Raw genomic sequence first — 27,415 nt, 5'->3', positions numbered from 1 at the left:
GTTTACTTTCTACTGTAGCTCTGATATTGGCGTTACTCAGTGTGCATTTACGGTTGGCCATTTCATCTCCTTGAAGGTCTGTTGATTTGTGAGTCACTCTGTTGTGAGATATTTTTCTTGCATTCCACAAGGTTTAGCAACATATTTTGCTGTTCTACCGGATCTGTTTCTGGGTTTTTTAACTAAACATATTATTGAAATTCTGCTCGTAGTTAATAAAACCGTAGTCAAGAAGTCTAATTCAGTATTGACTTGAGCAGTTACCTTTTATGGCTTACCACTGTTTAAGCAGAGTACAGTTTAGCCCAGTATGGTTTCCAACTTTCATTTTGTATGCTGGCCTCATTTAAAAAAAAGACAACTCTCTTTCCTCTCTTTAATAGGAAAAGAATTCTAAATACTATAATTACACCCTGTCTATCAATGGGAAGGCACGGAAGCATGGTGAGAACTACAGTGCGGACTACCTGACAGATGTCTTGGTGAGTTCCTGAAGCTCTGTCCTTGCAGTTTAGTTCATGTTTAACCAAAGACTCTGCCTCAGAAACCTTTAGTTATATTTGTTCACTTTGAGTAGCATGAATAATAACTTGATCTAACTGCTGAAGAATATTTTCAGCTGGTTAAAGATTCCTGAGAGTGTTTTTCTTTGTAATTAAGCCAGGCTCAGATCTAATGTTTTTGAAATTCCAGCAGCAAATCCCTTTTCCAAAGGCTAATCTCTAATACTGTGGAGATTACTTTGAAGAGGTTTTACCCTGTAAGGGTTCCTACTCTTGACCCCAGTTTTACTCACAGGCTGCAGGATGACAGCTTCATCATGAGGGTAAGGGGATAGAGGCAGGGAAGTCCTTCAGGCATTGAGTATTATATATTAAAAAAAATACTGAGACGGGAACATGAATTTGGGACTCTCCTTTCCTGTCTAAGATGGTTCTAATGACAACCCCCCAAAGGGCATTCATTCACCAAGTACTTCAGCACCCCTTAGAGCTGGTACTAAGCAATAAATAAAGCAAAGTCCCCGATTCTATGGGAGGTCACCTTTTAGGGGTGGATTTATTTACACATATGTGTGTTGTCTTGTTAGATGGTGATGAGTTAGAGCAATAAGGCAGAGCGTGGAAGATACTTAAATAGTATTTAAGCAAAATCCTAAAGGAGATGAGAATGAGCTATACAGATCAGTGGAAAGAGTGCCATAGGCAAAGGAAGCAAAAAGTGTGAAGGTGTTGAGGCATGGGTGTGCCTGGCGTGTTGGAGAAACCACAGAGTTTCTGACGGGGCTGAAGTGAAGTTAGATGGGTGAGATGATGGTAGGAAATTGATAGTGTCTTTTGAGTTTCATGTTGGGAATAAATGAAGATGTACATCAACTAGAACAATTAAAAACATAGCATATATGTATGTGAGAAGCTTTGATTTTCATAAACTGTCTCCAGAGAAGCAAATGAAAAATTTAAATCCAGATAAATTAAAACCCTGGTGTGGCATATTTGGACTTAGTATTATTCACTTAGCTTAACTTCAGCTGGCATAACTTAGGATATCCTTCTACAGCATTTTTGTAAGATTATGGTAACTTAATTCACTTTTCCCACTATTGTGAATTAGGTTGACTCTGTTTTATATTCATTAAAGCATCAAATGTATATGCTCTGAGCTGCATTAATGTAAATTAATACTGTAATGGCCAAATTATTCTTTTTTTTCCTCATGGGAGGCATAACAACCTTTAGGTTATGTAAAATCGTCAGCGTTAGTTGCTCAGTCTTGTTTGACTCTTGGAGACCCTAGGGACTGTGGCCTGCCAGGTTCCCCTGTCCATGGGGGTTCTCCAGGCAAGAACACTGGACTGGGTTGCCATTTCCTTCTCCGGCTTTCTTAAGAAGGGGTGTGCTTTTCAGTATTTTCACGCGTTTGCCTGAAAGCTAGATGATTCGTTCCAGCAACACGCTTGCAAGTGACTGTGACGTAGATTTTGTGCCACAACTGGGAGAAGCTCATAGGCCCCTGCACCCCTTTCACAGAGAACAGATACTTATCTAGGCCTCAGCTGCTGGGTAGGGTGAGGTGATCAATCTTTCTGTGTGTCAGGCCAATGTCTCCTTGGACTTCCTGGACTACAAGTCCAACTCTGAGCCATTCTTCATGATGATCTCCACCCCAGCGCCTCATTCGCCATGGACAGCTGCACCTCAATACCAAAATGCCTTCCAGAACGTCTTTGCACCAAGAAACAAGAACTTCAACATCCATGGAACGGTAACTTCCCCTCAGCCTTGCATCAAGCCAGGCTCGATGTGATTGCGTGTATAATACAGTGGTCAGGAGGCCTTTGAGTCATGTAGTTGGTCTTCCTTCTCAGTCTTTTCGAGGTAACTGTGCCTGTCTCTAGTACACTAGGTAGTATACACGTGCTTCAGGAGTCCAGGTAAGTTTCCTGCCATGCACCCGGTGAGCAGCTCGAGAGTCCACGGGGAGTGGTAGAGAAATGCTGTCTTTCCTACCTACAGTCCCTGCTGATCACCTCCACGCTGGCTCTCCTGCCCGGCAGTGGCCGAGACGTGTCCCTTGGGGCTGAATGGGGCCTGCAGCATTCTCCTCTGGGTGGAGGCATAGGAAAAAGAGTGGTGACGCAGTGTAATGTGATTGGGAAGGGAAGTTGGGTGGAGAAGCGAACCAGAGCAAGGAGTGTAATAAAGGGCTGTGACCTAAATGCTGTTTGCCTCCAGTGCCACTTAGCCTTCCCTCGGTCCAGGAGATAGGCAGTTCACTGGTTTGAAGACTCAAGACTGCTACCACCTCATGCTTGTTTCCCTGAAGTCTTACTTACTCGTGAGGTGGTAGAAAGAATGAGTCTTGGAGTTAGATTCAGTACTACCGCTTTCTAACTAAGTGACCTGACGGTTAGTAAGAGGCTTAACTTCCGTTTTTCCCTCTGAAGTGGGAGATCCTGACCTCTCATGCAACTCTTGAATGGATTCAAGTTGTTGTTGTCGTTCAGTTGCTCAGTCGTGACTGACTCTTTGCAACCCCATGAACTGCAGCACGCCAGGCTTCCCTGTCCTTCACCATCTCCCGGAGTTTGCTCAAACTCAAGTCCATTGAGTCGGTGATGCCATCCAACCATCTCATCCTCTTGTCGTCCCCTTCTCCTCCTGCCTTCAATCTTTCCCAGCACTGGGGTCTTTTCAAACGAGTTGGCTCTTTGCATCAGGTGGCCAAAATATTGGAGCTTCAGCATCAGTCCTTCCAATGAATGTTCACAGTTGATTTCCTTTAGGGTTGACTGGTTTGATCTCCTTGCTGTCCAGGGGACTCTCAAGAGTCTGTACGTAGAAACATTTAGCACGTTGCCTGGCACATGATAGGCTGTGCTTGCTGTGTATGATGTTAAAACTGAGTGAATTGAGTTTTAAACCAAAGGGCTGGTCTCTCTTTGTTCCAAAAGAAGTACACACAAGTTCCCATGGCTAAGTAAGCTTAGCAACTTAAGGTTAAATAAGTCACTGTGCTACTGAATTTCTCAGTTATTCATGTTCTAACATGAATTTGCAATAGGAGAACATGCTGTATAGCATTTTTCAAGCATACTAACTAAAGAAGACTGAAGATCATAGTTTGCATGGTGGCAGCCTAGGGTTGTATGAATAGGGAGAAGAAAATCAAAAGTATTTGGCAATTAAAAAAAAATTTATTTAAATGAGAAGAAGCCTCTAGATTTGGATTTGAAGTTTTAGAAAATTGCTATGATAAGGTTTTTCCCCCAAGGTCTAAGAATGATCTATACCTTAGGTAGGAAGATAGAGGGGAATAGAATGATAACTTATTAGGCAAAACTTAGAGGAAGGTAAAGTTAGTATTTACCCTTTTGTAGTTTGAGTGGCAGACTCAAGCACAGATTCCAAGTTACAAATGTAATCTAGTCAGTTTCCAGTATCTTTCTCTAAATGTCTTATGCTGCTCAGGAAGGATCCCAGGCCTTCTGCTGTTAGGGAGGGGTTGGGAAGAAGCTAAAAAATGAGTGATAATTTGCAGAATTTTTTTTTTTTCCTTACAAACACAGAGAAGGGAGGTGGGAGTGGGTGGTGGAGGGAAAATCTGAAGTTGCTTAAACAGGCTCCAGTTAGCTCCTTTTTGCTCAAATATCAAGTGATCCTTTTATCTACTCTAGTACTTTGACTGTGGTGACTTGGTGCTAACTTTTTTTTTCTTTTAAATTTTAGAACAAGCACTGGTTAATTCGGCAAGCCAAGACCCCAATGACTAATTCTTCAATACAGTTTTTAGATAATGCATTTAGGAAAAGGTAAGAGCTGCTCCTTTCTCAGTCTGGGTTGTCTTTGAGGACCCTCAGAAGCAACCGATGAATAGAGGACTGCACCATGTGGTTATCTCTGAGAAAAAAATCAGAGCTTAGCAAGTTGGTGGGAGAGACTCTGATACGGGGTCTCTGCATTTAGTAGTAAGGTGGCCTTTAGCCCTCAGGACTGATTAAACAGTCCATTTTTCTGACTTGTTAAAATGTTACATATTGGAGCCATTTGATTGAAATTTTTCTTTTCACTATGTCTAAAGAAAATTACATAAGACCTAAAGGCTTAGACTAGAGCAAAATATCTGCCTTGGCTGTTTTGAGTTTTTGAGAAAATTCTTTTAAGTCAGGTTTTTAAAAGTTCATTACTTTCTCTTACAGTGTATCTAGTTTTAGATCAGAAATTGGCGGACTTCTTCTGTGAAGGGGCAGAAAGTAAATATTACAGGCTTGTAGGCCATCTTGCGTCTGTTGCTGATGCTCAGCTCTGCTGTTGGAGTGCAAAGCAGCCCTGGACAGTATGAGAATGAATGAGCATGGCTGTGTTCCAGTAAAACTTCATATAAAAACAGCCAACAAGTTGTCGTTTTTGGGGGTGTCGAGTTTCAGATTCGCAAGGTGAAAAACGTTCTGGAGATTGGTTTCACTCTGTGAATATACTGAACCCTACTGACCTATCCACTTACAGATTGTTAAAACAGTAATATTTTATGTCTTGTACCACAGTTGAAAACAGAAAGAATGTGGTCAAGCTTTGACCCATGACTGTAGTTTGCTGGCCCCTTTTAGTCCGTTAAACACTGTCGCAGCACAGGTCTATCTGAATTCATCTCTGTCAATCAGTGCTGATTTGACAAGTTCGCCTTCTGGTAGTGGGTGTTTTTGTTTGTTTGTTTGTTTGTTTACTTGAAGGCTAATTGCTTTACAATATTGTGTTGGTGTCTGCCATACATCAACACCAATAGTCTTTCATTCTCATCACCAGTTATGATAAATAATAAAGCTAATTCATTTTTAAAAAGCCTAATTTATTTCTGTGGAATCAGTTAAATTTGGAGTGTTCTGGAATTTTCTAATCTGTGTTTTACAATGAAAGAAAGGAAATGTGGGATTGGAGCTTTCGGGGAAGAGTGGCTTTGAGGGGTTTCTTTGGGAGGGAGTTTGGGGGCGTTTTGGGTTTGGGGGCTTGTTTGGACTTGGCTTTTGCTGTTCTGGCAAGATGGCAGTACCTCAGCCCTTTGTCTCTGCGGTGCTGTTGCTGCCCTCTCTTCACATTCAGGTGGCAGACTCTGCTCTCAGTGGATGACCTCGTGGAGAAGCTGGTCAAGCGATTGGAGTTCAATGGGGAGCTCAACAACACCTACATCTTTTATACCTCAGACAACGGCTATCACACAGGTAAGGGGCAGACCATGACCTTGGTGAAGTGCCTTTCCGTTCTCAGCCAGTCAGTGGCGCTGGCTGGGAGCTTCTGTCCTTTTGCAGGGGTGAATAGGCCAGAGGGAGGGTCTTGCCCTCAGGGCTCCTCTGGTTAGAAGGCCAACTCATTCCCTTGGGGAAAGACCCAGGTTCATTATTTGCCATTTGACAGGCTAAATTATGTGGTGTTCTAAGGAGTCTAAGCAGAGAATAAGCTTGATGGGTTGGAGTCAGCTTTTATGAAAGAGGTGAGAAACTAAACTTGATTTAAAAGATAAGTGGATCTTAGAGAATAGGGGTATGACATTTTACACAAGAAGACCAAGAGAGGGTTGCCTTGGGGAAAAACTTTCTTGTGAAATTAGGTTTTTGGTATGTGTGGTTTTTCTTTTGTGGCTTTTGTCTTTTCACAACTGCCGTATGAGTCAACCCCGTGTCCTTGACTTTCGTCCTTTTTACTTGGACCTTCTTTAGCTAAAAATCAGTATTTTCTTCTTTTTCCACTCTTAAATTTCCTAAACTTGAAGGTAATTAATCTGATATTTGCACAGGAGCAGATTGATTAGGCATTTCATGTGTTGTTATGAATATTTTTAAAGTCAAAGTAAAGACTAGTAAATTAACCTTCGTTGTCTAGCTTTAATTTTCAGTGACACAGGGCCAGTATTTTGAATTCCTCATTCCTTCTGCATGTTTCTTTTTTAGCTAGAAGTTTCTGAAGGCACTCCAGACGTGGTGATGCCATACGTCAGCACTCGATTGTGCGTCTGATTAGTTGATTACGTATCAGAACCTACATAAAACCCATACGCTACCTTTACTTTTTATGTGTTGTAAGGCTGTCTCTTGCCACTGATTTATCGGAGAAACTGGTCTTCTGTCCTTTAGAATATCACATTCTAGATGTGGCTAATTGCATATGTGATAACTTGTTTATCTATACTCAGCATTTTCTATAGATTGATAGAGCGAGAGTCTTAATAGAAATGCGTGTTTTTCAACAAGAATGCTTCTTATTGATGCTGCTGTGTACTTCTTACTGCTTCACATCATGAAGCCTGGGTGTCTGGTTGCCTCACTTTAGAGATGTTGTTTCTGATTGATGGCTCATGTGGACCAACCTGAGCTCCTCCTGTGAACCTCTTGTGCCTGAAACGCCCATTGATGATTGTGCGTAAATCAGTTCCCTCAGAAACTGAAAAATCTGACTTCATAACTCTGTCCTTCCTTTTGAATTTACTAGCTGGAATTCCTCAGGAAATTTGCCTCATCAACTGTTTGGTTATCTTGAGGTACAGTTTATTCAGGAAAGGCTGGATAAATGGTTTTGTTCCTTTATTTAACAGCTTTTAGACTAACGTCATTCAGTTGTGATCAGGTGGAGTATCATACATAAATAATGTATATTTGTGCTTCAATACTTTCTAGTCATTCCTTTTGTTGTATTTGCCTATTTAAGGCCAGGGAGTTCCTCTGGACATTTATTTAAAGAAGATGAGCTCACTGTTTCCTGCCTTGTAATAATTAGAGACCCTGGGGGATTTAAGCTCTTTGCTAAGACACCATAATTAGTAAAACAAGGCTGTTTTTTATTTTTACTGTTGATTGAATGAATGCATGCGTGAGAGACATTTCTATCTTGGCTCCATCTTTACCCTATGCATTTTTTTTTTCCAGGACAGTTTTCTTTGCCAATAGACAAAAGACAGCTGTATGAATTTGATATCAAAGTTCCACTATTGGTTCGAGGGCCTGGGATCAAACCAAATCAGACAAGCAAGGTAGGTTCCTGATACGGTGATGCCATGTACAGGTAGTATTTGACTGAGAAGAGAAAGCTTTTCCTCCCAAAAGGAGACCTATTCTGTCTCTCCTCCTTTGAGGATAAAGGCTGATTGGCTTAAGATTTTACAAGTGTATTTATAAGCTTTGCAAACGGTGATTCTTATTTCTTTCTTTTTTTTTAATTGAAGTATACTTGATGTACAATATTCTGTAAGTTCAGGTATATAGTATAGTGATTCACAGTTTTTAAAGGCCGTGCTCCATTGAGTTACTTGTAAATATTGGCCGTATATCCTGTATTGTACAGTATATCCTGTGTCGTACCGTATATCCGTGTAGCTTATTTTACACCTAATACTTTGTACCTTTTAACCTTCCATTCCTGTATTTCTCCTCCCCATCCCATCTCCCCTTTGATAACCGCTCGTTTGTTCTCTGTGTCTGTATCTGTTCTCCATATCCATGTTTTGTTATATTTGGTAGTTTGTTGTATTTGCTAGATTTCACAAATAAGTGATATCTTACAGTATTTGTCTTTCACTGTCTGACATATAATAACAGTAAACTGCTGGCCACCCACTCTTCTCTGTATTTTCCCCTTGTGTATGTATCACATCAGCACGAATAGCTTTCGCTTGTCTCTTGAGACTGAATCTTTACATGGTGACTGCACTTCCCCAGGGTGCTCATTAAAACTACCTCCTGAAAGTGAAAGTGAAAGGCTCAACATCCAGAAAGTTTTGGATTGAATCACTTGGACTGGACTAGAAATGCTGTCTCTGCTTTTTTTTCCCTCAAGTTCACAATGACTCTTGAGAGGCAGCCCAGGCTGGAGCCCACAGCCCTGTCGAGCCAGGCTCTTCAGGCTTTGTTGTGTGTGCACATCCCCTGGGGGCCTTGTTGACATGTAGATTCTGATTCTTCATTCCAGCCTGCTCCCAGGTATTCCCGGCTGATGTCCACCTGGTCTGAGCTCCCTCTGCATATAAGGTTACAGAAAGCTTGTCTTCTGAGAATTTAGTCCCTCTCTGTGGGACTCTTCCTTAATAATGCTTTTCTGCTTTACTGATTCTCTTTCCTAAAACTGTCATAAAGGATCACATTATTCTATTGTTACTATTTCCATCTGGTTTCATACCTGGTTTTAATACTGAGGCAGATGATGGGCACCTTGATCCAAACTCTCTGGTCTAACCTTGAGAGAGAAGAATTGATAGGCTCTACCAGTTATGTTTACCGTCTTCCTGGATAGCACAATTTCAGTCCCAGCTCCGTGAGAGAGACAAACAAAAATCAAGAAAATGGATCATTTAAGCTAAAATTGGAAGATAGGCCAGCATTTCTAGGTATCCTGTGTACTTGAATTTGATTTGAGGGTTTAATGTTTACTTTGTTTAAATGTCTGCCATTTACTTGTTTCCTTTCACAATGCTCTTGATTGGAATTCTGTTTAAATTCTCTCAGAAACGTAAAGTGGCCTTCATAATTGCCTTCTGAATTTTCTTTTCCTCTCAAGACCCACATTTCTAAAGCCAGTCACTTTCCACTACAAATCCATTACCCTCTAAACGGACATCTCCTTTCAGGAGAGGCGGACAAGACTGGAAGACCATTCAACCATAAAAGCTTTTTCTGGGTGTTGGGAGTGTATTGAGGAGGCACATCTGTAGCCATGTGCGTGTCCCAGGAAGAGGGCTAATGGGACTACGTCTGTGTGAGGAGGGAGGCTGATGAGCACAGATGTCAGCCAGCTGCCCAGGAAACAGACTGTTCCTTTTTTCTTCAAGTTGACAGTGTCACTAAAATCAGAAACTTCATCTTCTGTAAGTCATTTAAGTGAAACCGGGTCCTAGGAAGCCATTTCAACAATAATAACCTTTATTGAATACTTAGGATGCAGCAGGTGCTGTTCCAAGTGTTACTGCCTGTATCAACTCACTTAACCTTCACAGCCTTTTGAGATATGAATACAGTTATCCCCGTTTTATAGATGAGGTAACTGAGGTTCAGTGATTTGCCCAAGATGGTGTAGCTAAAGAATAGCAGAGCCCTGCATTTGAACTCCGGCAGTCTGGCTGATGGACGCTTAAGCAGAATTCATACACTCAACCATGACTACGGTTCAGGCAGGTATCTTCCTGTGCCAGCGCACTACATGAGGAGCCTGGGAGTCACAGCAAGAGCTGTCATTGGAAGGTTAATTCTTAACTCCCTGTGTCAAGGGGGAGCCAGATACTTGAGCTGCATTCATCAGCGAAAGCCTCTGAGGCATTTAGGCAGAGACTCAGGTATCGGAAGGCTTCAGTCACGCGGAGGTCTGTGGGAGGGCTCCTCAGCAGCGGGACCGTGCCTGTGAAGGCACAGGGAGAATGAGCTCAGCTGGTTCAAGGGCAGAAGGTGGCAGTTGGGCTGAACCCCTTTCACCTCCTACCTGGACCAGACGTCTCTCTCACCCCCTTACCTTTGCGCAGCTGGCCGCTTCTGTCTGCATGCCCACCTCATGCCCCTTTCACCCGGCTAAGTTAGTGTCCTCTGGGGCTTTGGTTTAGGGCTCTTCTCTGGGACATCAAGGCAGATACCTGCCCCACAGAGAGTGGGTGCCTTTCCCAGGTTCCCAGCTGGCCTCACACTTAACACACCTGACTGAGTTTGTCTTTTTGACTCCAGGAGTCCCTACTTGAGAGGGATTATCCAAACTTAGACTACCCAACCCTTAGTGGGAGTTTGGGATAAGCAGATGTAAGCAGTTGCTTACGCAGTGAATAAACAAGGACCCACTGTATAGCACAGGGACCTCTCCTCAATGTTCTGCAATAACCTATATGGGAAGAGAATTTGAGAAAGAATAGATACATGTATTCGTATAACTGAATCACTTTGCTCTACACCTGAAACTAACACAACATTGTTAACTATGCTCCAGTAGAAAACAAAAAATTTTTAAAGGTCCTGTTATGTGCTCTAGGGAACTACATTCAGTATCCTATGATAAGCCATAATGGAAAAGAATATTTTTTAAAAACGTATCTCTGTATGTGTATAACTGAATCACTTTACTGTACAGCAGTAATTAACATACTAAGTCAACTCTACTTCAATGAAAAAAAGAATACCTAGCCCTTAACGTACAATGGTGGACATCCAAGTTGTGTGAATGGATATTACCAAGGTTGCACAGTAAGTGGCAGAACCAAGTCTGAAAGTTAACTGTTCTCAAAAATCCGTGGGTTTGGGGGAATTCCCTGGTGGTCCGGTGGTCAGTACTTGGTGCTTTCACTGTCAAGGGCCTGGGTTCCATGCCAGGTCAGGGCAGTAAGAGCCCACAAGCCATGCAGTACAGCCAACAAAAGAAAAACACAACATTGTTAACTATGCTCCAATATAAAACAAAAAAATGTTTAAAGGTCCTAGGGAACTGCATTCAATATCCTATGATAAACCATAATGGAAAAGAATATTAAAAAAAAAAAAACGTATCTCTGTATGTGTATAACTGAATCACTTTACTGTACAGTAGAAATTAACATACTAAGCCCTCTGTCCTTTATGACATGGTTTATGACATTCTGTGCTGACAGCTGTGGGTGAGAAGTGTGAAATTTCCAACTTGCATCTAACACAGTGTCAGCGACGGTGGCTGATTCATCCTGCGCTGGCAGCGCGGCTGTCTCAGTGCAGGTTCTGTGTGAGGGTCACGGGGTGGTGAGTTGAGCATAATGAGCTGAGCTGGCAACAGCCTGGTGGCCAGAACAAGGCACATTTGAGCAGTGGCTTTAGCTTTGTGTCGGCTGTTGAGGAGAGCAGGGGCAGGTGGTATGGGCGGATGCTAAGCACTGGCTGTTGAGGTCGTCTCCTCTGGAGGAACATTAACCTAGCTTTAGATTTGGTGATGGAAGTTCTCGGGCTTTAAGAAAGGAAAATGTTGGTAGGAAAATGGAAAGGACATAGCATGATTCAGGGGAAACGGAACTGAGCAGGGAGTCAGGAAGACCGCTTACTGGCTTTAAGACTGGTTAGACTAAGCCTTGGTTTCCCCATGTGAAATTGGAAAGATGCTAAGTGTGAATTCTCTTGTGTTACTAGGTCTCATCCCAGCTTACTCCTTGTTAGGGAAGTGGGGGATGAGGGGCAAATCGAGGTGAAGCAGCCCAAGATGTGTAGAGTTGTCTGCTCTCAGTGCTGCTCACTAGATGGGTTTGGGGTGCTATCTGGTACGCTTCCAGTCTTCTTTTGAAAGCCTTATATGAACTCTCTTAACATCAGGGCTTAAATGTCTGTTCGAAGTCCTGGGAGCCCTTGTTCTTTTAGGTAGTTTCTAGACCTAAAAAATAAGCAGGTTCAAGACATGATATCCCTTGATCTCATGCCTCAGTTTTTTAGGGCCTTTTATTTGATCAAAATGTCTATATACTTAAATCCTAGGACCATTCCCAAATAAATTGTGAGGCTGTGATTTATGGACTGATTTACTTGGTCTTGTCAGAGCCTTTTCTGTTCCAATGCATAAATGAATCTTTAGGTTTACACTCAGTGATAAAAGCAGTACCATTTTAGGATCTTGAAATGCTAATGTTTCTAGACATCCTTATGGTGATGGGCTCACAGTATGCATTGTAATTCTTGGCTGTATAAAAACCAGAGAGAGGTAATTCTCTCAGATTCTTCAATTACACTTGGTATCTACTGGAAGTCTCCCATCTCTTAACATTGTATGCTAATTTTGAGACTCTACTTCTTAGTCAAACAAAACCCAGTAGTCAAACAAAACTCCATCATTTTTAGGGAAGATATGATTATGTAGACACTTGGAAAGAATGTGTCCTGGGGATGGTGTTTATGGTACTTGTGCTGAATCTTAGCAACTTTGTTTGCTCTGGATCTTGCAGACCTTCTCCCCACCCCCAACCCCCGCCCCTACACACGCACAGAGCAGACTGCCACTAGAGGGCATTCCCACCTCTAGCTGATGGCTGAGCCAGGCAGTCACTGTTTTATATGTCTGTCCATTTTATTATTTTGGTGCCTTGGACATGTTAATAATACCTGTGGGACTGGCTTCATTCATGTTCTGGACATCATTGAAAATATGTCAGCCACATTTTGAAGTCTTGTTGCATTTATCTGATTCTGGAGGTGGTATCTCTGCTTGTCTGTCTTTTCCTGCCATGGTCTCTTTCATATTCATACTCACTCTTGTTGACTGTCTCCTAAGTGGCTTAGTCTACCTGGGGGACTTGGAACCAGGAAAGATACCGCCCAACACCAATCCCCAGAGACATAGTTTTTGTGTTTTTTATCCTCACTAACGCATGGATTGCTTTTCCTGAGTTGCCTGCTACTGAAGGTTAATTTTCAACAGCTGCAGAGTTATACTAATTGATTCAGAGCCAGGATATGTATATTACTCTGCCCTCCAGGAACCATCACTCCTTCTCCAGGAGCCAGGAAACCTGGCTGCTACTCAGAAGATGTCTTCTTGCCTTTTGTGTCTGCACTTTGGTTTTGTTTTTAAATTAAAAGTAGCAGGATTAGTTTGTTGATGTTGTTGTTTTTAATCCCCTTTTGGCTTCTCCTGAGATGATCTGAGTTTTCTCTATAGTTTTCTTGACTGGTATTTATTTCTAGTAAATGACAGCTTTTCCAGTTACAGGCTGCTGACTTTGTTTCAGTTACTTCTCTTTTCGTTTCCTCATCTGTAAAATGGGGGAAATACTGCTTCCTAGGATGGTGCGTGCATGCTCAGTCCCTAAGTCGTGTCTGATTCTTTGCGACCTCATGGACTGTAACCCACCAGACTCCTCTGTCCATGAGATTTCCCAGATAAGAATACTGGAGTGGGTTGCCATTTCCTTCTGCAGGGGATCTTCCCCACCCAAGGGTTGAACCTGCATCTCCTGCATTGGCAGGTGGGTTCTTTACCGCCAAGCCACCAGGGAAGCTCCTAGAATCGTGGTGAGGCTTAAATGAAGATATGCGTTAGGAACTGGCCTGGAGTAGGTGCTTGGTGAACATTAGTTCTTTCATTTCTCTGGATTGTCTCATCATTCCAAGGCTTTTTCTAGCCTGTGACCATGTGACTTCTAGACCTATGCCCTCTGCTACAAAAGTTCATGTTGTTGTTGAGCCAGAACATATATGGGATACTCCAGACTGAGATGCAGAATACCAGATTTCAAATAATTGGTTCAAAATTTTTTATAAAGTAAAATCTCATCATTTTCTTTTGTATTGCTTATATATTAAATAGTAATAGTTAAACATTTGCAATAAATTTTACCTCTTTTTTTTCTACTTTAGTGTGATCATTGAAAGTGAGAGTATTAATTGCTCAATTTGCTATCCCATGAACTATAGCCCATCAGGCTCCTCTGTCCATGGTATTTCCCAGGCAAGAATACTGGAGTGGGTAGCCATTTCCTTCTCCAGGGATCTTCCCAACCCAGGGATAGAACCCGGGTCTCCTGCATTGCAGGCAGATTCTTTACTGTCTGAGCCACTAGGGTGGTCACTAGACAATTTTAAGTTACACGTATGACTCCTGTTCTCTCCTCTATTGGACTATGCAGGTTTAGACCTGGTAGAGATATTGTGTACAGAAGGAAAATTATCCAGTAAATCAAGGAGATATGTCAAGGAATAAATGCTACACAGTGTTTAATTTCTAGGATTTTTTTATTTAAACATCCAGGTTTTGTGCTTATTAAGGAAACTTACTGATGCATTGTTGAGATAAATTTTCTGCACTCTCCAAAGCCTACTGCAAATATTTTTAGTCATGTTGTCACTTTGAAAAAGTATTTAAAATGCGGATACCCTAATGGGCGACAAGCATTCAACCTTTGAGCCTTTCAAAAATGTCAGGAGTCAGTTTGAAGTCACGTAGTGAACTAGTGAGAATAATCAAGGTGGAAAACACTTGTATAAAGTAGCCTGACATATTTCTAATCATTCATAACAGACTCAAGGCAATCCTAAAGGAATCTTGAAAAATGTTTTGGTCAATAACTGTAAAATAAGCATAACTTCCCAGGGGCCTGTATTATAAACTTTATAAGGCTTTATGTTTTATATCTTAAATTGTCATGGTTATATTTGAATATATGCAATAGGAAGTATGGGTTGTACAAAAGGTAATAGAAAGTGCCGCTTGTTTCAAGGATGGGTTTGGGGAAAGAGAACTCTAGTGTAGATAGAAAAGGAAAATGAGACCAGCTGTGTTCTGAGTCAATTTATTGTTTCTTTCTCTTTCTCATAGATGCTTGTTGCCAACATTGACTTGGGCCCTACTATTCTGGACATTGCAGGCTATAGCCTGAATAAGACCCAGATGGATGGGATGTCTTTTTTGCCCATTTTGGTGAGTATAAAGCCCTCAATCAGCCCTGAGCCAAGACTCGGAAGTAAATTCCAGGTTGTATAAGTAGAGTAAATTTTAAATCTTCAGGGGAGACCCTTTAAATCTTAAAACTATTAAATTTGGGATGCAGAGAATACAGCTTTTCTCATATCTGTAGTGGGAAGGAGCTTTCTTTAAAAAGACTAGACACATATAAACAGAGTTCTGTATCCTTCCTTTTCTCCTCCTTCTCCCAAAAGCCCCATCATACACAAAGACAGGTAACAAATTGAGAAAATATTTGTAGCATATATGAAAAAGGGTAAGTAATTCTAATAGATGAGTTCTTAAAAGCAAAAATTAATATCCCAGTATAAAAATAGGCAAAAGAAGTAACTAGTCAATTCTCAGAGGAATTAAAAATGACCAGAGTCAGTGCAAAAAGATTGCTTCAATGCTGATCAAAGAAAGGCTTAACTGAAGGAGGCCCCTGTTGCCTGTAGAACTGGCAAAGATGAAAAAGATTAATACCCAGTAATTATAGACGTCTGAAAAAAATGAAAGCTACTCAGACTCACTGAAGTGTAATCAGTATAAGCTATCAGTAGGCTAATTTAATAAGACCCATCACTTCAGAATACACACATCAAGCAGATCCATCTGGGAATTTACTCTTAAGAGAACAAAATTCGTTCAAGAATTATTTGAGTACCTACTGTGTCTAGCACTGCACAGCGCCAACTATAAAGAACTACGTGTAATATTCACCTGGAACCATCACAACATTGTTAATCAGCTGTACCCCAATACGTAATAAAAAGTTTAATTTAAAAAACCCTACATACAGTATTAATAGAAGAAAATTATAAAACCTGAATATACAGTAGGAATTGGTCACATTGTGGCAAAATTAAACAAGACTATTAAAGCAACACTAAATGATGTGCATAAGTATATATTGACTTAGAAAGATGCCCACCACATACTGCAGGGAGAAGAGGAGGTTTCAAACAACATCTCTTTTTCATTAAAAATGTATGTGAATATGTTTAGGCATAGAGAAGTTTGACGGATCAGTACTCTATATTATAGGTAACTCTTACTGATTTGTATGAATCTGTCACAATTATTAGGTGATGTGTGACTTATCCAAGAGAGTACATGTCACTCATGTAAGTTATAAAACACAGGAAATACCCATAATCCCATTTAAGAACTGAAATACTCCTCATATTGATGGGTCTTCCTATGCACTCCTCCCCATCCCACCCCTTTACCTGCCCTTACCAGTTATCACTTTTCTGAATTTTATGGTTGTTACTCTCTGGCTTTTATTTTTTTAGTAGTTATCATGTACGTAGCCATAAACAACATACCTGTCTTGGGGGGAAAATACCTATCTTGTTTTGCACTCTAAAGATGACATTCTACTAGTTGTGATCAAGACTTTTTTTTCCAGTTCAGCATTGTTTGCAAATTGATCCATATTGTCCACTGATACCTAATATTCCATCATAAGAAGGAATGCTTCACCACTTAATTATATTTTTTTATCAGTGTACATTTGTGGTATTCTAGTTTTGCTCTAGGCGCGGTGCTGCCATGGCATTCTCATACATGTTTCCCAGTGAGCATGTGTATACACACCAAGGTCACAGGAACCTCACATCTTCATTCCTACAAATAGCACCAAGTTATTGTCCAAAATCATCATCAGTTTATATTCCACCAGTAATGTGTGAGAATTCCCTTTGCTCTATATGAAACTATCAGACTACTTCATTTTTTGCTCTAGGGGGTAAAAAACAACCAAATTAGAGTTGGTTCTACAGTACATTTCTGTATTAATGAGATGAATCACTTTTTTCACCGCTTAATTCCCTTACTATACAATTCACCAGTTAAAAGTTGACAGTTCACTAGGTTTTGATATAGTCAGAGTTGTACAACTGCAGTATAATCTAACTTTACAACGTTTTCATCATCCCCAAAAAGAAACCCCCAGATACACTAGCAGTCACTCCAGGCTCCCTCTCTCAGCACCAGACAGGCACTCCTTTCTGTCACTACAGATCGTCTGCTGTGGACATTTTCTGTAAATAGAATTATACAGTGTGTGGTCTCTTATGATTGGCTGAAAACACTGAGCTGTCTTCAAGGGTCATCCCCATTGTAACACATGTTACTACTTCATTCCTTCTCATTACTAAACAGTAGTATTCCATGTATTTATCCAGCCATCCGTTGATAGACATTTGCATTGTTTCCCCTGTTTGACTCTATGAGTAACACTGCTGTGAACATTTATATATAGATTTTTGGGTGAGCTAATGTTTTCCATTCTCTTGAGTGTATCCTTAGTAGAATTGCTAGGTCATGTGGTGGTTTTTCTATTTAACCTTTTGAGGAACTGCCAGACTGTTTCTAAAATGATGGCACTGTTCTGTATATTCCCACCAGCAGTGTAAAAGGATTCAGTTTCTCTACGTCCTTGCCATCAGTTGCTGTTATCTTTTTACTATGTCTTAGTGGGTATGAGGGATTTGATCTAGGTCATACCTGAATGGTCTAGTGGTTTTCCCTACTTTCTTCAATTTAAGTCTGAATTTGGCAATAAGGAGTTCATGGTCTGAGCCACAGTCAGCTCCTGGTCTTGTTTTTGCTGACTGTATAGAGCGTCTCCATCTTTGGCTGCAAAGAATATAATCAGTCTGATTTCGGTGTTGACCATCTGGTGATGTTCATGTGTGGAGTCTTCTCTTGTGTTGTTGGAAGAGGGTATTTGCTATGACCAGTGTGTTCTCTTGGCAAAACTCTATTAGCCTTTGCCCTCCTTCATTCCGTGTTCCAAGGCCAAATTCGCCTGTTACTCCAGGTGTTTCTTGACATCCTACTTTTGCATTCCAGTCCCCTATAATGAAAAGGACATCTTTTTGGGGTGTAAGGTCTTGTAGGTCTTCATAGAACCATTCAACTTCAGCTTCTTCAGCGTTACTGGTTGGGGCATAGATTTGGAATACTGTGATATTGAATGGTTTGCCTTGGAAACGAACAGAGATCATTCTGTTGTTTTTGAGACTGCATCCAAGTACTGCATTTCGGACTCTCTTGTTGACCATGATGGCTACTCCATTTCTTCTAAGGGATTCCTGCCCACAGTAGTAGATATAGTGGTCATCTGAGTTAAATTCACCCATTCCAGTCCATTTTAGTTCACTGATTCCTAGAATGTCGACATTCACTCTTGCCATCTCCTGTTTGACCACTTCCAATTTGCCTTGATTCATGGACCTAACAATCCAGGTCCCTATGCAATATTGCTCTTTACAGCATCGGACCTTGCTTCTATCACCAGTCACATCCACAACTGGGTATTGTTTTTGCTTTGGCTCCATCCCTTCATTCTTTTTGGAGTTATTTCTCCACAGATCTCCAGTAGCATATTGGGCACCTACTGACCTGGGGAGTTCCTCTTTCAGTATCCTATCATTTTGCCTTTTGATACTTTTGACTGTGTGGATCACAATAAACTGGAAAATTCTGAAAGAGATGGGAATAACAGACCACCTGACCTGCCTCTTGAGAAACTTATATGCAGGTCAGGAAGCAACAGTTAGAACTGGACATGGAACAACAGACTGGTTCCAAATAAGAAAAGGAGTACGTCAAGGCTGTATATTGTCAACCTGCTTATTTAACTTACATGCAGAGTACATCATGAGAAACGCTGGGCTAGAAGAAGCACAAGCTGGAATCAAGAGTGCCGGGAGAAATATCAATCACCTCAGATATACAGATGACACCACCCTTATGGCAGAAAGTGAAGAGGAACTCAAAAGCCTCTTGATGAAAGTGAAAGAGGAGAGTGAAAAGGTTGGCTTAAAGTTCAACATACAGAAAACAAAGATCATGGCATCTGGTCCCATCACTTCATGGCAAATAGATGGGGAAACAGTGTCAGACTTTATTTTTTGGGGCTCCAAAATCACTGCAAATGGTGACTGCAGCCATGAAATTAAAAGAGGCTTACTCCTTAGAAGGAAAGTTATGACCAACCTAAATAGTATATTGAAAAGCAGAGACATTACTTTGCCAACAAAGGTCTGTCTAGTCAAGGCTATGGTTTTTCCAGTGGTCATGTATGGATGTGAGAGTCAGACTGTGAAGAAAGCTGAGCGCTGAAGAATTGATGCTTTTGAACTGTGGTGTTGGAGAAGACCCTTGAGAGTCCCTTGGACTGCAAGGAGATCCAACCAGTCCATTCTAAAGGAGATCAGTCCTGGGTGTTCTTTGGAAGGAATGATGCTAAAGCTGAAACTCCAGTACTTTGGCCACCTCATGCGAAGAGTTGACTCATTGGAAAAGACCCTGATGCTGGGAGGGATTGGGGGCAGGAGGAGAAGGGGACGACAGAGGATGAGATGGCTGGATGGCATCACTGACTCGATGGACGTGAGTCTGGGTGAACTCCGGGAGTTGGTGATGGACAGGGAGGCCTGGAGTACTGCGATTCATGGGGTCGCAAAGAGTTGGACACGACTGAGCGACTGAACTGAGTGGGTATGAATGGGACTCGTTGTGGTTCTGATTTGCATTTTCCTAATAACTAATCTTGTTGATTTGTTGTCATGTGTCAAACATACCTTGTCATGTATTTGTTGCACATTTGTATATCTTCTTTAGAGAAATGTCTATTCAGATCCTTTGCTTGTTTTTTTCAGTTGTGTGTTTGATCAGTGAATCATTTTTCACTTATGTCTTTTGTGTTTCTTCTCTTGTGAAATGCCTCTTTTTTGCCATGATATTCCCCCTGTTTGTGACTTGTCTTTTCCCTGCATTAAGATATGACAGTGCAGGAGTGTGTAAAGCACCTCTTTTATGAGATGATTTAGTGTCCTTTGTGTCTTGTTTATAAAAAATACTTTTGAACCTTGAGGTCAGAAAATAGTTCTCCCAAATTTTCTTCTGAAAGTTCTGTAGTTCTGCCTCTTAACCTTTGAGTCCTTGATGTATCTGGAATTGGTTTTCTTGCATGGTAGGAGTCAGGAATTCAGTTTCATTTCTTTTTCTAGAAATACTCAATTGTCTGTTCTGTTACAGAAATATGTCTGCCCCTCAACCAGTGTGTTGTTACAAAGCTGTATAATTAAACCTTGCATGTGTACACTTCTCTCTTAGGGTTATTAGGGGTCTCTTAAGAGTTGTTCTTAGGGGTATCTTAAAAGACAGTTATCTTTCTTCCATCTTCCATGTAAACTTTATAAAAACAGCTTTTCAGATTGCTTAAAAAATCATTTTGGGCTTTGGCTGGAATTGCAATAAATCTATAGGATCAGATAGAGGGAAATTTTTATCTCTTTACTCTTCCTAAACAAATCTTACACTGTTAATCTTATTTCTAGTTAGAAAAAAAACCAACTTCACTACAGGGCTAAAGTCATTATGCTATGTATAATTAATCTCTCTGCGGTTTTGTAAATGCCACCTGGGACCTGGCTATCTTCCTTGTTCTTTTGTTTTGAAGGTTAGTCCTGTGGAAACCTCTGGTGTATTAGGGCTGTCCTACCTCTCACTCTGCCTTAATATGGTAGCTACTAGCCACGTGTGACTATTTAACTAAAGTGAGAAATTCAGTTCCTCAGTGGCAGTAGCCACATATCAATTGCTCCGGACACCTTGTATCAGGCAACAGTTACAGAACATTTCACTCAGAAAGTTCTGCTGCACAGGGCTGCTGTAGACCAGGGCCTGGCAAACCCCTGTGAGCCAAGTCAAGCCCACCCTGGGGGTTTTGTAAATGAAACTGTATCAGGACACAGCCATGCTCATCTGTGTCGTCCATGTGTGTGTTGCTTGGCCTACTTTCCTGCTGCAATAGCAGAATCCAGTAGTGGGAACAGAGACTGTGTAGCCACAGACTCTAAATACTATCTAGCCTTTGACAGAAAACACTGAATGACCCCTTCGTTGGTTTCAAACTTGGTGGCACATTTGTATCTCCTGGGAAAGAAAAATGCTAAGTCCTGGGTCCTAGCCCCAGTAAGCCTGATTGATTGGAGATGTGACGTGGCTCCACGGTGGCTTTAACATGCAGCCGAGTTGGAGAGCTTTTCTCGACTCCCAGGCACTCTTCTCCTCCCTGCATGCTTTGACATTTAAGTGTGCAGTTTTGAGGTCCACTCAAGTCCGACAGATAAGCTCTTCCCCTGAGCCCCAGCTTCCATGGCTCAGGATTGGCAGAATGGGTTCTTACAGGGGAGTTGGTGACTGCTGAAGTCTCCTGTAGATTAGGATTTCTGTGACATTCATCTGCACAGAATGGTGCGGGTTTCTTCATAGAACAGTGACTGAGGACATCAGTTCCTCTCTGACTCTCCTTTCCAGGCAGCTGTGACCCCCTACAGCCTTGAGCAGACCACACACTCCCCCCTACTGTGGTCACCAGGCTAGATAGGTCCACTCCAGCCCTCAGGGTAGCAGTTCTCACACTAGCACCCATCAGCAGTGCCTGAGGGGCTGGTTCAAGTGCAGACCGCTCCCCGCCCCCACTGGGAATAAAGAATTGGAGTTTGTAACCAGTTCCAGCTCCTGGGGACACATTTTGAGCACCACTCTTTTGGAGCAGTGCCTCTCGAATTTTACTGTACATATGAGTCAGCCAAGGATCTTACTAAAAATGCAGACAGGCTTTTTAAGACCAAAGTAGGGCCTGAGATGGTGCATTTCTAAGCAGCCCCCAGGTGCTGCAGATAGACCACAAACCAGACTTTGACTACTATGACTATAGACCATTTTAAGAGCTTGCTCCCCCACGTACACACACCCGTGTACACACACACACACCCCCCTTGGCAGTTACAGTGCCAAGTCCTAACCACTGATCATCAAGGAATCCCCTTAGGAGCCCCTTCTAGCCTGGCCTGGGTCAGATTCTGCTGCTGGGCTGACTTGTCTAAAGCACAGCCTTGACTGTGTCACTTCCTTGTTCAAAATCCCCAGAGCCTCTCGTCACCTGCCATTCTGTGTAGTACAAGTGGGCAGCCTGCTGTCCGGACCTTATTCTGTTTGGTACCAGCCTGCCTGTCCACCGGCCTTGGCACTGCTTCCTTGTCTGAAAGCTGGGTATCAGGAACCCACATACCAGGTGTCCTGCTTCCATCCTGGCCTTACACTGTCCTTTTGATCCTAAACTCCCTCTCCCTTTCACCATTTGTGTGCCTGTCTTAAACATTCCTGTTTCAAATGCTGCTGCTCTTTTCCTTCTGCTCCACTGATGTGCAGCAAAAATGAAATGAGTTTATATATGTATGGTATCTTCGTTCTGACCATCAAGAACCTGTTGACCATCAAGTCCTGTTACAGTCCTTAGCTCACCAGCCATATTTAATTTCTCAGCACTAGCTTAGACGAATTTTTAGAGTTTATAGACAGTATTGTTTAGTCCGATCTGAACTTTCAGCACTTTGCCATACAACTTTGATTCTTGCTTCACGACTTCGTTGGTTTCCATTCCTGACCTGCTTCACAGGAGTAGTCTTGAGAAATAACTATGCTCAAAGCATTTGACATCACTTGTGAGAATCCTAGGGGCCTCCCAGGTGGCTCAGTGGTAAAGAATCCACCTGCCAATGCAAGGAGACAAAGGAGACATGGGTTCAGTCTCTGGGTTGGGAAGATTCCCTGGAGGAGGAAATTGCAACTCACTCCAGTATTCTTGCCTGGAGAATCCCATGGACAGAGGAGCCTGGCCATGGGGACACAAAGAGTCAGACATGATTGAGCGACAGAGCATGTGAGGACTCTACAACTGGACGTGATACTCGGTAGCCTTCAAATGCCTCCATTTTAGTCATTCCCTTCAGTTACTGAACAGTCAGTTCATTTTGACTCCCAGGACCCCTTGAGTGGTAGAATGAATAACATTGTGATTTTAGCCTACTCTGTACGCCTCATTGAAACCACTTTTGCTCTTCTTTCTAGAAAGGGGCCAGTAATCTGACTTGGCGATCAGACGTCCTGGTGGAATATCAGGGAGAAGGCCGCAACGTCACCGACCCCACGTGTCCTTCCCTGAGTCCTGGAGTGTCTGTGAGTGTGGCACAAGTTGTCTTAGACGCCTTCTCACGGATGGCACAACTGGCACGGGTTTAGACGTGCCAAGTGCTGAAACTCAGTTAATCTCAGTCCTCCTCCTGTCACTTAGTCACTTGACTCTGGGAGGTTAGGAGATAAACAGAGGTAAAAGTAATCCTGAAGATGATGATCTGCCGACCTACCGTCAAAAACGGACACTTCGAATTCTTCTAGTTTTTATAACAAGTTCACAAATCTGCCCTCCTTCTTACTTTATCGGGACCCCTTCCTTTCTTCTACCCATCCCAACTGTGGTACCACTTTTCATTAAGGATGTGATCAGTGGCATCTAGCAGAGAGACAGAGTTTCCACCTATAACTGGGCCAGCATGAGCATCTTGATTTGGTGGCAGCCAGACTGGTCATGGAGGGGACATGAGCAACATCAGCCACTCTTTAGAGAATGGGTAATAGAGTCAACTCCAAATGGAAGCCTGACACTGACATGTTAAAATATAGTAAAAACCCAACCAAAAGATGGTATAGAAGACTTGATGGAATCAAAATCAAGTCCTATTTGGTGATAAGAGTGCTCATAAACAACTTACTGCAAATGATTCCACAAAGCTCATTTCAGACTTTCTCCAAGCCTTGAGAATGAAAGTACCTAAAATAACCTGCAGAGTGATTCACCTGCGTAGTGATTTCTTCTCCTTACCAACCTGTATATTTACAGGGGCTCGTTAGAACTCATTCCTGTCAGGAGATTAGCAGGGATGGCAGCAGTCTACACACACAGCAGCCACACCTCATGTTCCTTAATCAAGTCAGCCCTTAGTAGGAGCTGAGTCTCGCGTCTGTTTTCAATTCACTTCTCTGTGGAAAGTTTCCTCATTTCTGTCCAGTTGTATGTCTGGCTCAAGCCAACCTGGCTGCCGCTGTATGCAAGTAGCGTTTGTCACTATTGAAGGTGCTCTTCAGCTAACTTTTTTAATGTCCCTACAGCAATGTTTCCCTGACTGTGTGTGTGAAGATGCATATAATAACACCTATGCCTGTGTGAGGACCATGTCAGAACTGTGGAACTTACAATATTGCGAGTTTGATGACCAGGAGGTAAGAGGGCCCGCTGCCCCACCACCCCTTGTGTCTATTGCCAGGGCTTTGTTAGCTGGACTTGGTGGCAGAAGAGAAATTCCAGGAATGTTCCTTGAGGAAATGGGGTTTATGTTCTCACTGAGGTAAAGTTGCAGCAGCAGCAGCATAGTTGCTTTACAGCATTGTGTTAGTTTCCGCTGTGCCATGAAGTGCATCAGCTGTGTGTGCATACATACATCACCTTCCTCTTGAACCTCCCTCCCCTTCCCTCATGCCACCCCTCCGGGTCATCACAGAGCACCAGGCTGAGCTCTCTGTGCTGTAGAGCAGCTTCCCACTAGCTATCTGTTTATACATGGTAGCATACGTATGTCAGTCACAATCTCCCAATTCTTATCTGTACTCACACTTATGTTTCCATTGGTTAAGGACATAGAATTCCACAGGGCCCTACTTGACTTCTCTAACTGACCTTGCTGGGTGGGGCTTTCTCTACTTCCACCACCTCCCACACATACACTTGAAATACACACGGTTCACTTTTCCAGAATGCTACATGCCTTGTCTGTTCTCTCCCCTGATAGTTTGGGGTGAGGGTAAGAACTTCTATGGAGATGAAAGGAGTCGGGGGCCTTTCCTAGAAAGCTTCCTGGCCAGCAGCTGGCTCAGACCCCCCCCTATTCCTAGCACAGCATAGTCCAGTGCTGCTCACATGGATCAGCAGGTTAAAGGCAGCATCCTTGGAGGAAGGTGGCTTTCAGCCAGCCCGGATCAGTGTGGATTGTCTGGAGGAGCGCACGCACTCCAGTCCCTTGTTCTTACTCTTCATCAGCGAGTGCACACCTGCCCCATCTGGCAGCCTACATTTTGCCGTATGGAGCCAGCACTCATCATGTTTCTCAGAAATTGACTTGCTCACTATTTATTTGTAGGTCATAAGCACTTCAGAGAGCAAGCAAGAGAGCTTCCCTCAAACTCAGTCCCTTCCGCTTTATAAGTGATCGTGTGAGGGCAGCTCCTTGAAGCCTTTATAAGCAAAATTGATGTACATCTTCTGAGCCTATCACTTAACTCCAATCTGGAGAACAAAGTACTGATGGAGGGGAAAATAGTGTTATTAGATGCCTCTCATTTTAGAAATAATGTCTCTTTCTTCAAGTGGTGTTATGTATCTAAAATAGGAAAACTTAACATTTTTATAAGATGGGTTCCTTTCATATCTGTTCTCTTTTGAATCTTCACAACTGTAAGGCAAAGATAAACTTCAGATATCAAGTCTCACTCAGTAACCTTATTACTTAGTCTAGTTTCTGAGCCCTTGCCATTTGACAGTCCTGCCTTCTGTTCTCTGCTTTAATTATAGAAGGAAGGCTTTTCCCTCCTGACTTTCCCTGAAGGCACAGGGGTGCTGGAGGCCCGTTTCCAGCACGTGGGCCATAGACTCAGAGTAATTCAACCCTCAGAACAGATGGTCCACTGTCTGCTCCGTACCCTAGGGCTCTTTGAGGATCTTGAGACCGGATGCTATTCTCCCAGGCCTTGGTTTTTAATCCACCTCCTCTTTCCATTTAGAAATAACTCACATGAGGCGTATTTCTTCAGATGTAATAACCCTTGCTCTTCTCTTTCCTCCATCTTTTCATTTCCTGTAGGTGTTTGTAGAGGTCTATAACCTGACTGCAGACCCACACCAACTCAATAACATTGCTAAAAGCATAGACCCAGAGCTTCTGGGAAAGATGAACTATCGGCTGATGATGTTACAGTCCTGCTCTGGACCAACCTGCCGCACTCCAGGGGTCTTTGACCCCGGGTAAGTTTCCCATCGTCCTCCATGACTTTGCCCAGTTGTCTTCAGCAGTCCTGCTGTTCCTGGAGGCAGAGGGAGCCCAGTGGGTCCTTCCTGCTCTGAGCTGAGCTGTTTCTCACTGTTCTGCTTTATACGGGGAGCAGCAGCCAGTTGTGCTGAGAAAATGAGCTGCTTGAAAGTCTTGCTCTCCACAGGCAGTGGGTGCTCTAGCTGGAGGCACAGCCCTGGTCCCCACCACACAGGGCTCTTGCTCCCCTTCCTGCCTGTGGTTCTTGTCATGTTACCACTTGATTGCTCTGGTGACACCTGGGGCTGCTTTAATGTAAGCTGGCCAAGGGCCACCCTGGTCCTAGTGCTTCTCAGAGCCTTGCCTGCCTTTCATTTCTCAGAAGCCCCAATTATAGAACCGTGAATACTTGCCAGTAAATTTAATATATTAAATACACAAAATGAAAGTATGAACTCTCCGATGTCAAAATAAATAAGCCCACTACAATATATGAAGGTTGGAAAGACATTTAACTCACCTACTAAGTTACTTCTGTTCTTCCTACTCTCATGCCTCTTAAATAGTAACTTTGTACCGGTAACATGGTTCACAACACCCTATGCATTTGAGCTGCATGTGGCAAGCCGCCTGTCATTTTTGGCTTGATTATAAAATTAAAAATCAAACTCTCTTTGGGAAAGAATTATTTCAGTTCATATACTCTGATTATAGGAAAGAGGAAAGAATGATATCCTAGGCTGATAAAAATTAGTAACTTAATTATGTAGCCACCTAACACGTGAAGTGGTATCTTCAATCCAAGTTAGTAAGGAATGTATGTGACTAAAGAAAGGGGATTGTAGACTGTTCGTTAAAGAAATGTAACACTTTTGCTTTCAAACACTGTATGTAGAGCCAGAGACATGGACTAGTAAACTAAAACTAGGTAATGGGAATTCCCTGGCTGTCCAGTGGTTAGGACTCCAGTTTCACCGCTGAGGGTGTGGCTTCAATCCCTGGTCAGGGAACTAAGATCCTTCTTTGTCTTATATAAGAGTCCTTATTTTTTTAAGTCAGTTCTGTCTTATATGAGTATTGCTACTCCAGCTTTCCTTTGATTCCCATTTGCATGGAACACTCCAGCCCCTCACTTTCAGTCTGTGTGTGTGACTAGGGGTAGCGTGCCTGTAGTGACTATGAAGCGGCTTCACTAGACATGCAGTGGCTCTCTTGTAGTTGTTTTTGTATTTCTTTAGGTTGGAGCGTTTAATCCATTTATGTTTAAGCTAATTACTGATACATATGTATGTTCTTACTGCCATTTTTGGATCCGGTCTTGTAGGTCTTTTTTTTCCCCCTTTGCTTTTTTCTCTCCTCCTATGATTTGGTGACTAACTTAAAAGCTTTAGATCTCACCATCAGATCTGAATGAGAGCCTTTGTGAGTATTCTTGGTTTTAGGCTCTTCTTTTCCATCACTTTTAATATATCGTGCCACTCCCTCCTGGCCTGCAGTGTTTCTGCTGAGAAATCAACAGACAGCCTTATGAGGATTCTGTTTTATGTTATGTGTTGTTTTTCCCTTGTT

At 42.4% G+C, this 27,415-nt stretch overlaps 1 protein-coding gene across 2 annotated transcripts in view; it reads left to right on the top strand.

Annotated features, from left to right (window-relative positions):
• GNS (glucosamine (N-acetyl)-6-sulfatase) overlaps positions 1–27,415 on the top strand; it is a 49,794-nt gene that overhangs the window by 16,963 nt on the left and 5,416 nt on the right. For both annotated transcript variants that reach the window (XM_055579710.1, XM_055579716.1), the window contains 9 exons: positions 384–482; positions 2,098–2,265; positions 4,230–4,312; positions 5,598–5,716; positions 7,415–7,518; positions 14,778–14,879; positions 22,839–22,946; positions 23,937–24,047; positions 25,682–25,842. In XM_055579710.1, the coding sequence (XP_055435685.1) occupies positions 384–482; positions 2,098–2,265; positions 4,230–4,312; positions 5,598–5,716; positions 7,415–7,518; positions 14,778–14,879; positions 22,839–22,946; positions 23,937–24,047; positions 25,682–25,842 (1,055 nt within the window). The remainder of the gene's footprint in view (positions 1–383; positions 483–2,097; positions 2,266–4,229; positions 4,313–5,597; positions 5,717–7,414; positions 7,519–14,777; positions 14,880–22,838; positions 22,947–23,936; positions 24,048–25,681; positions 25,843–27,415) is intronic.

This window comes from Bubalus kerabau, chromosome 1 (assembly GCF_029407905.1).
Source record: "Bubalus kerabau isolate K-KA32 ecotype Philippines breed swamp buffalo chromosome 1, PCC_UOA_SB_1v2, whole genome shotgun sequence".
In the NCBI taxonomy this organism is placed as follows: domain Eukaryota; kingdom Metazoa; phylum Chordata; class Mammalia; order Artiodactyla; family Bovidae; genus Bubalus; species Bubalus kerabau.
The sequence above is the reverse complement of the archived record's forward strand: the minus strand, read 5'-3'. Positions and strand labels throughout refer to the sequence as shown.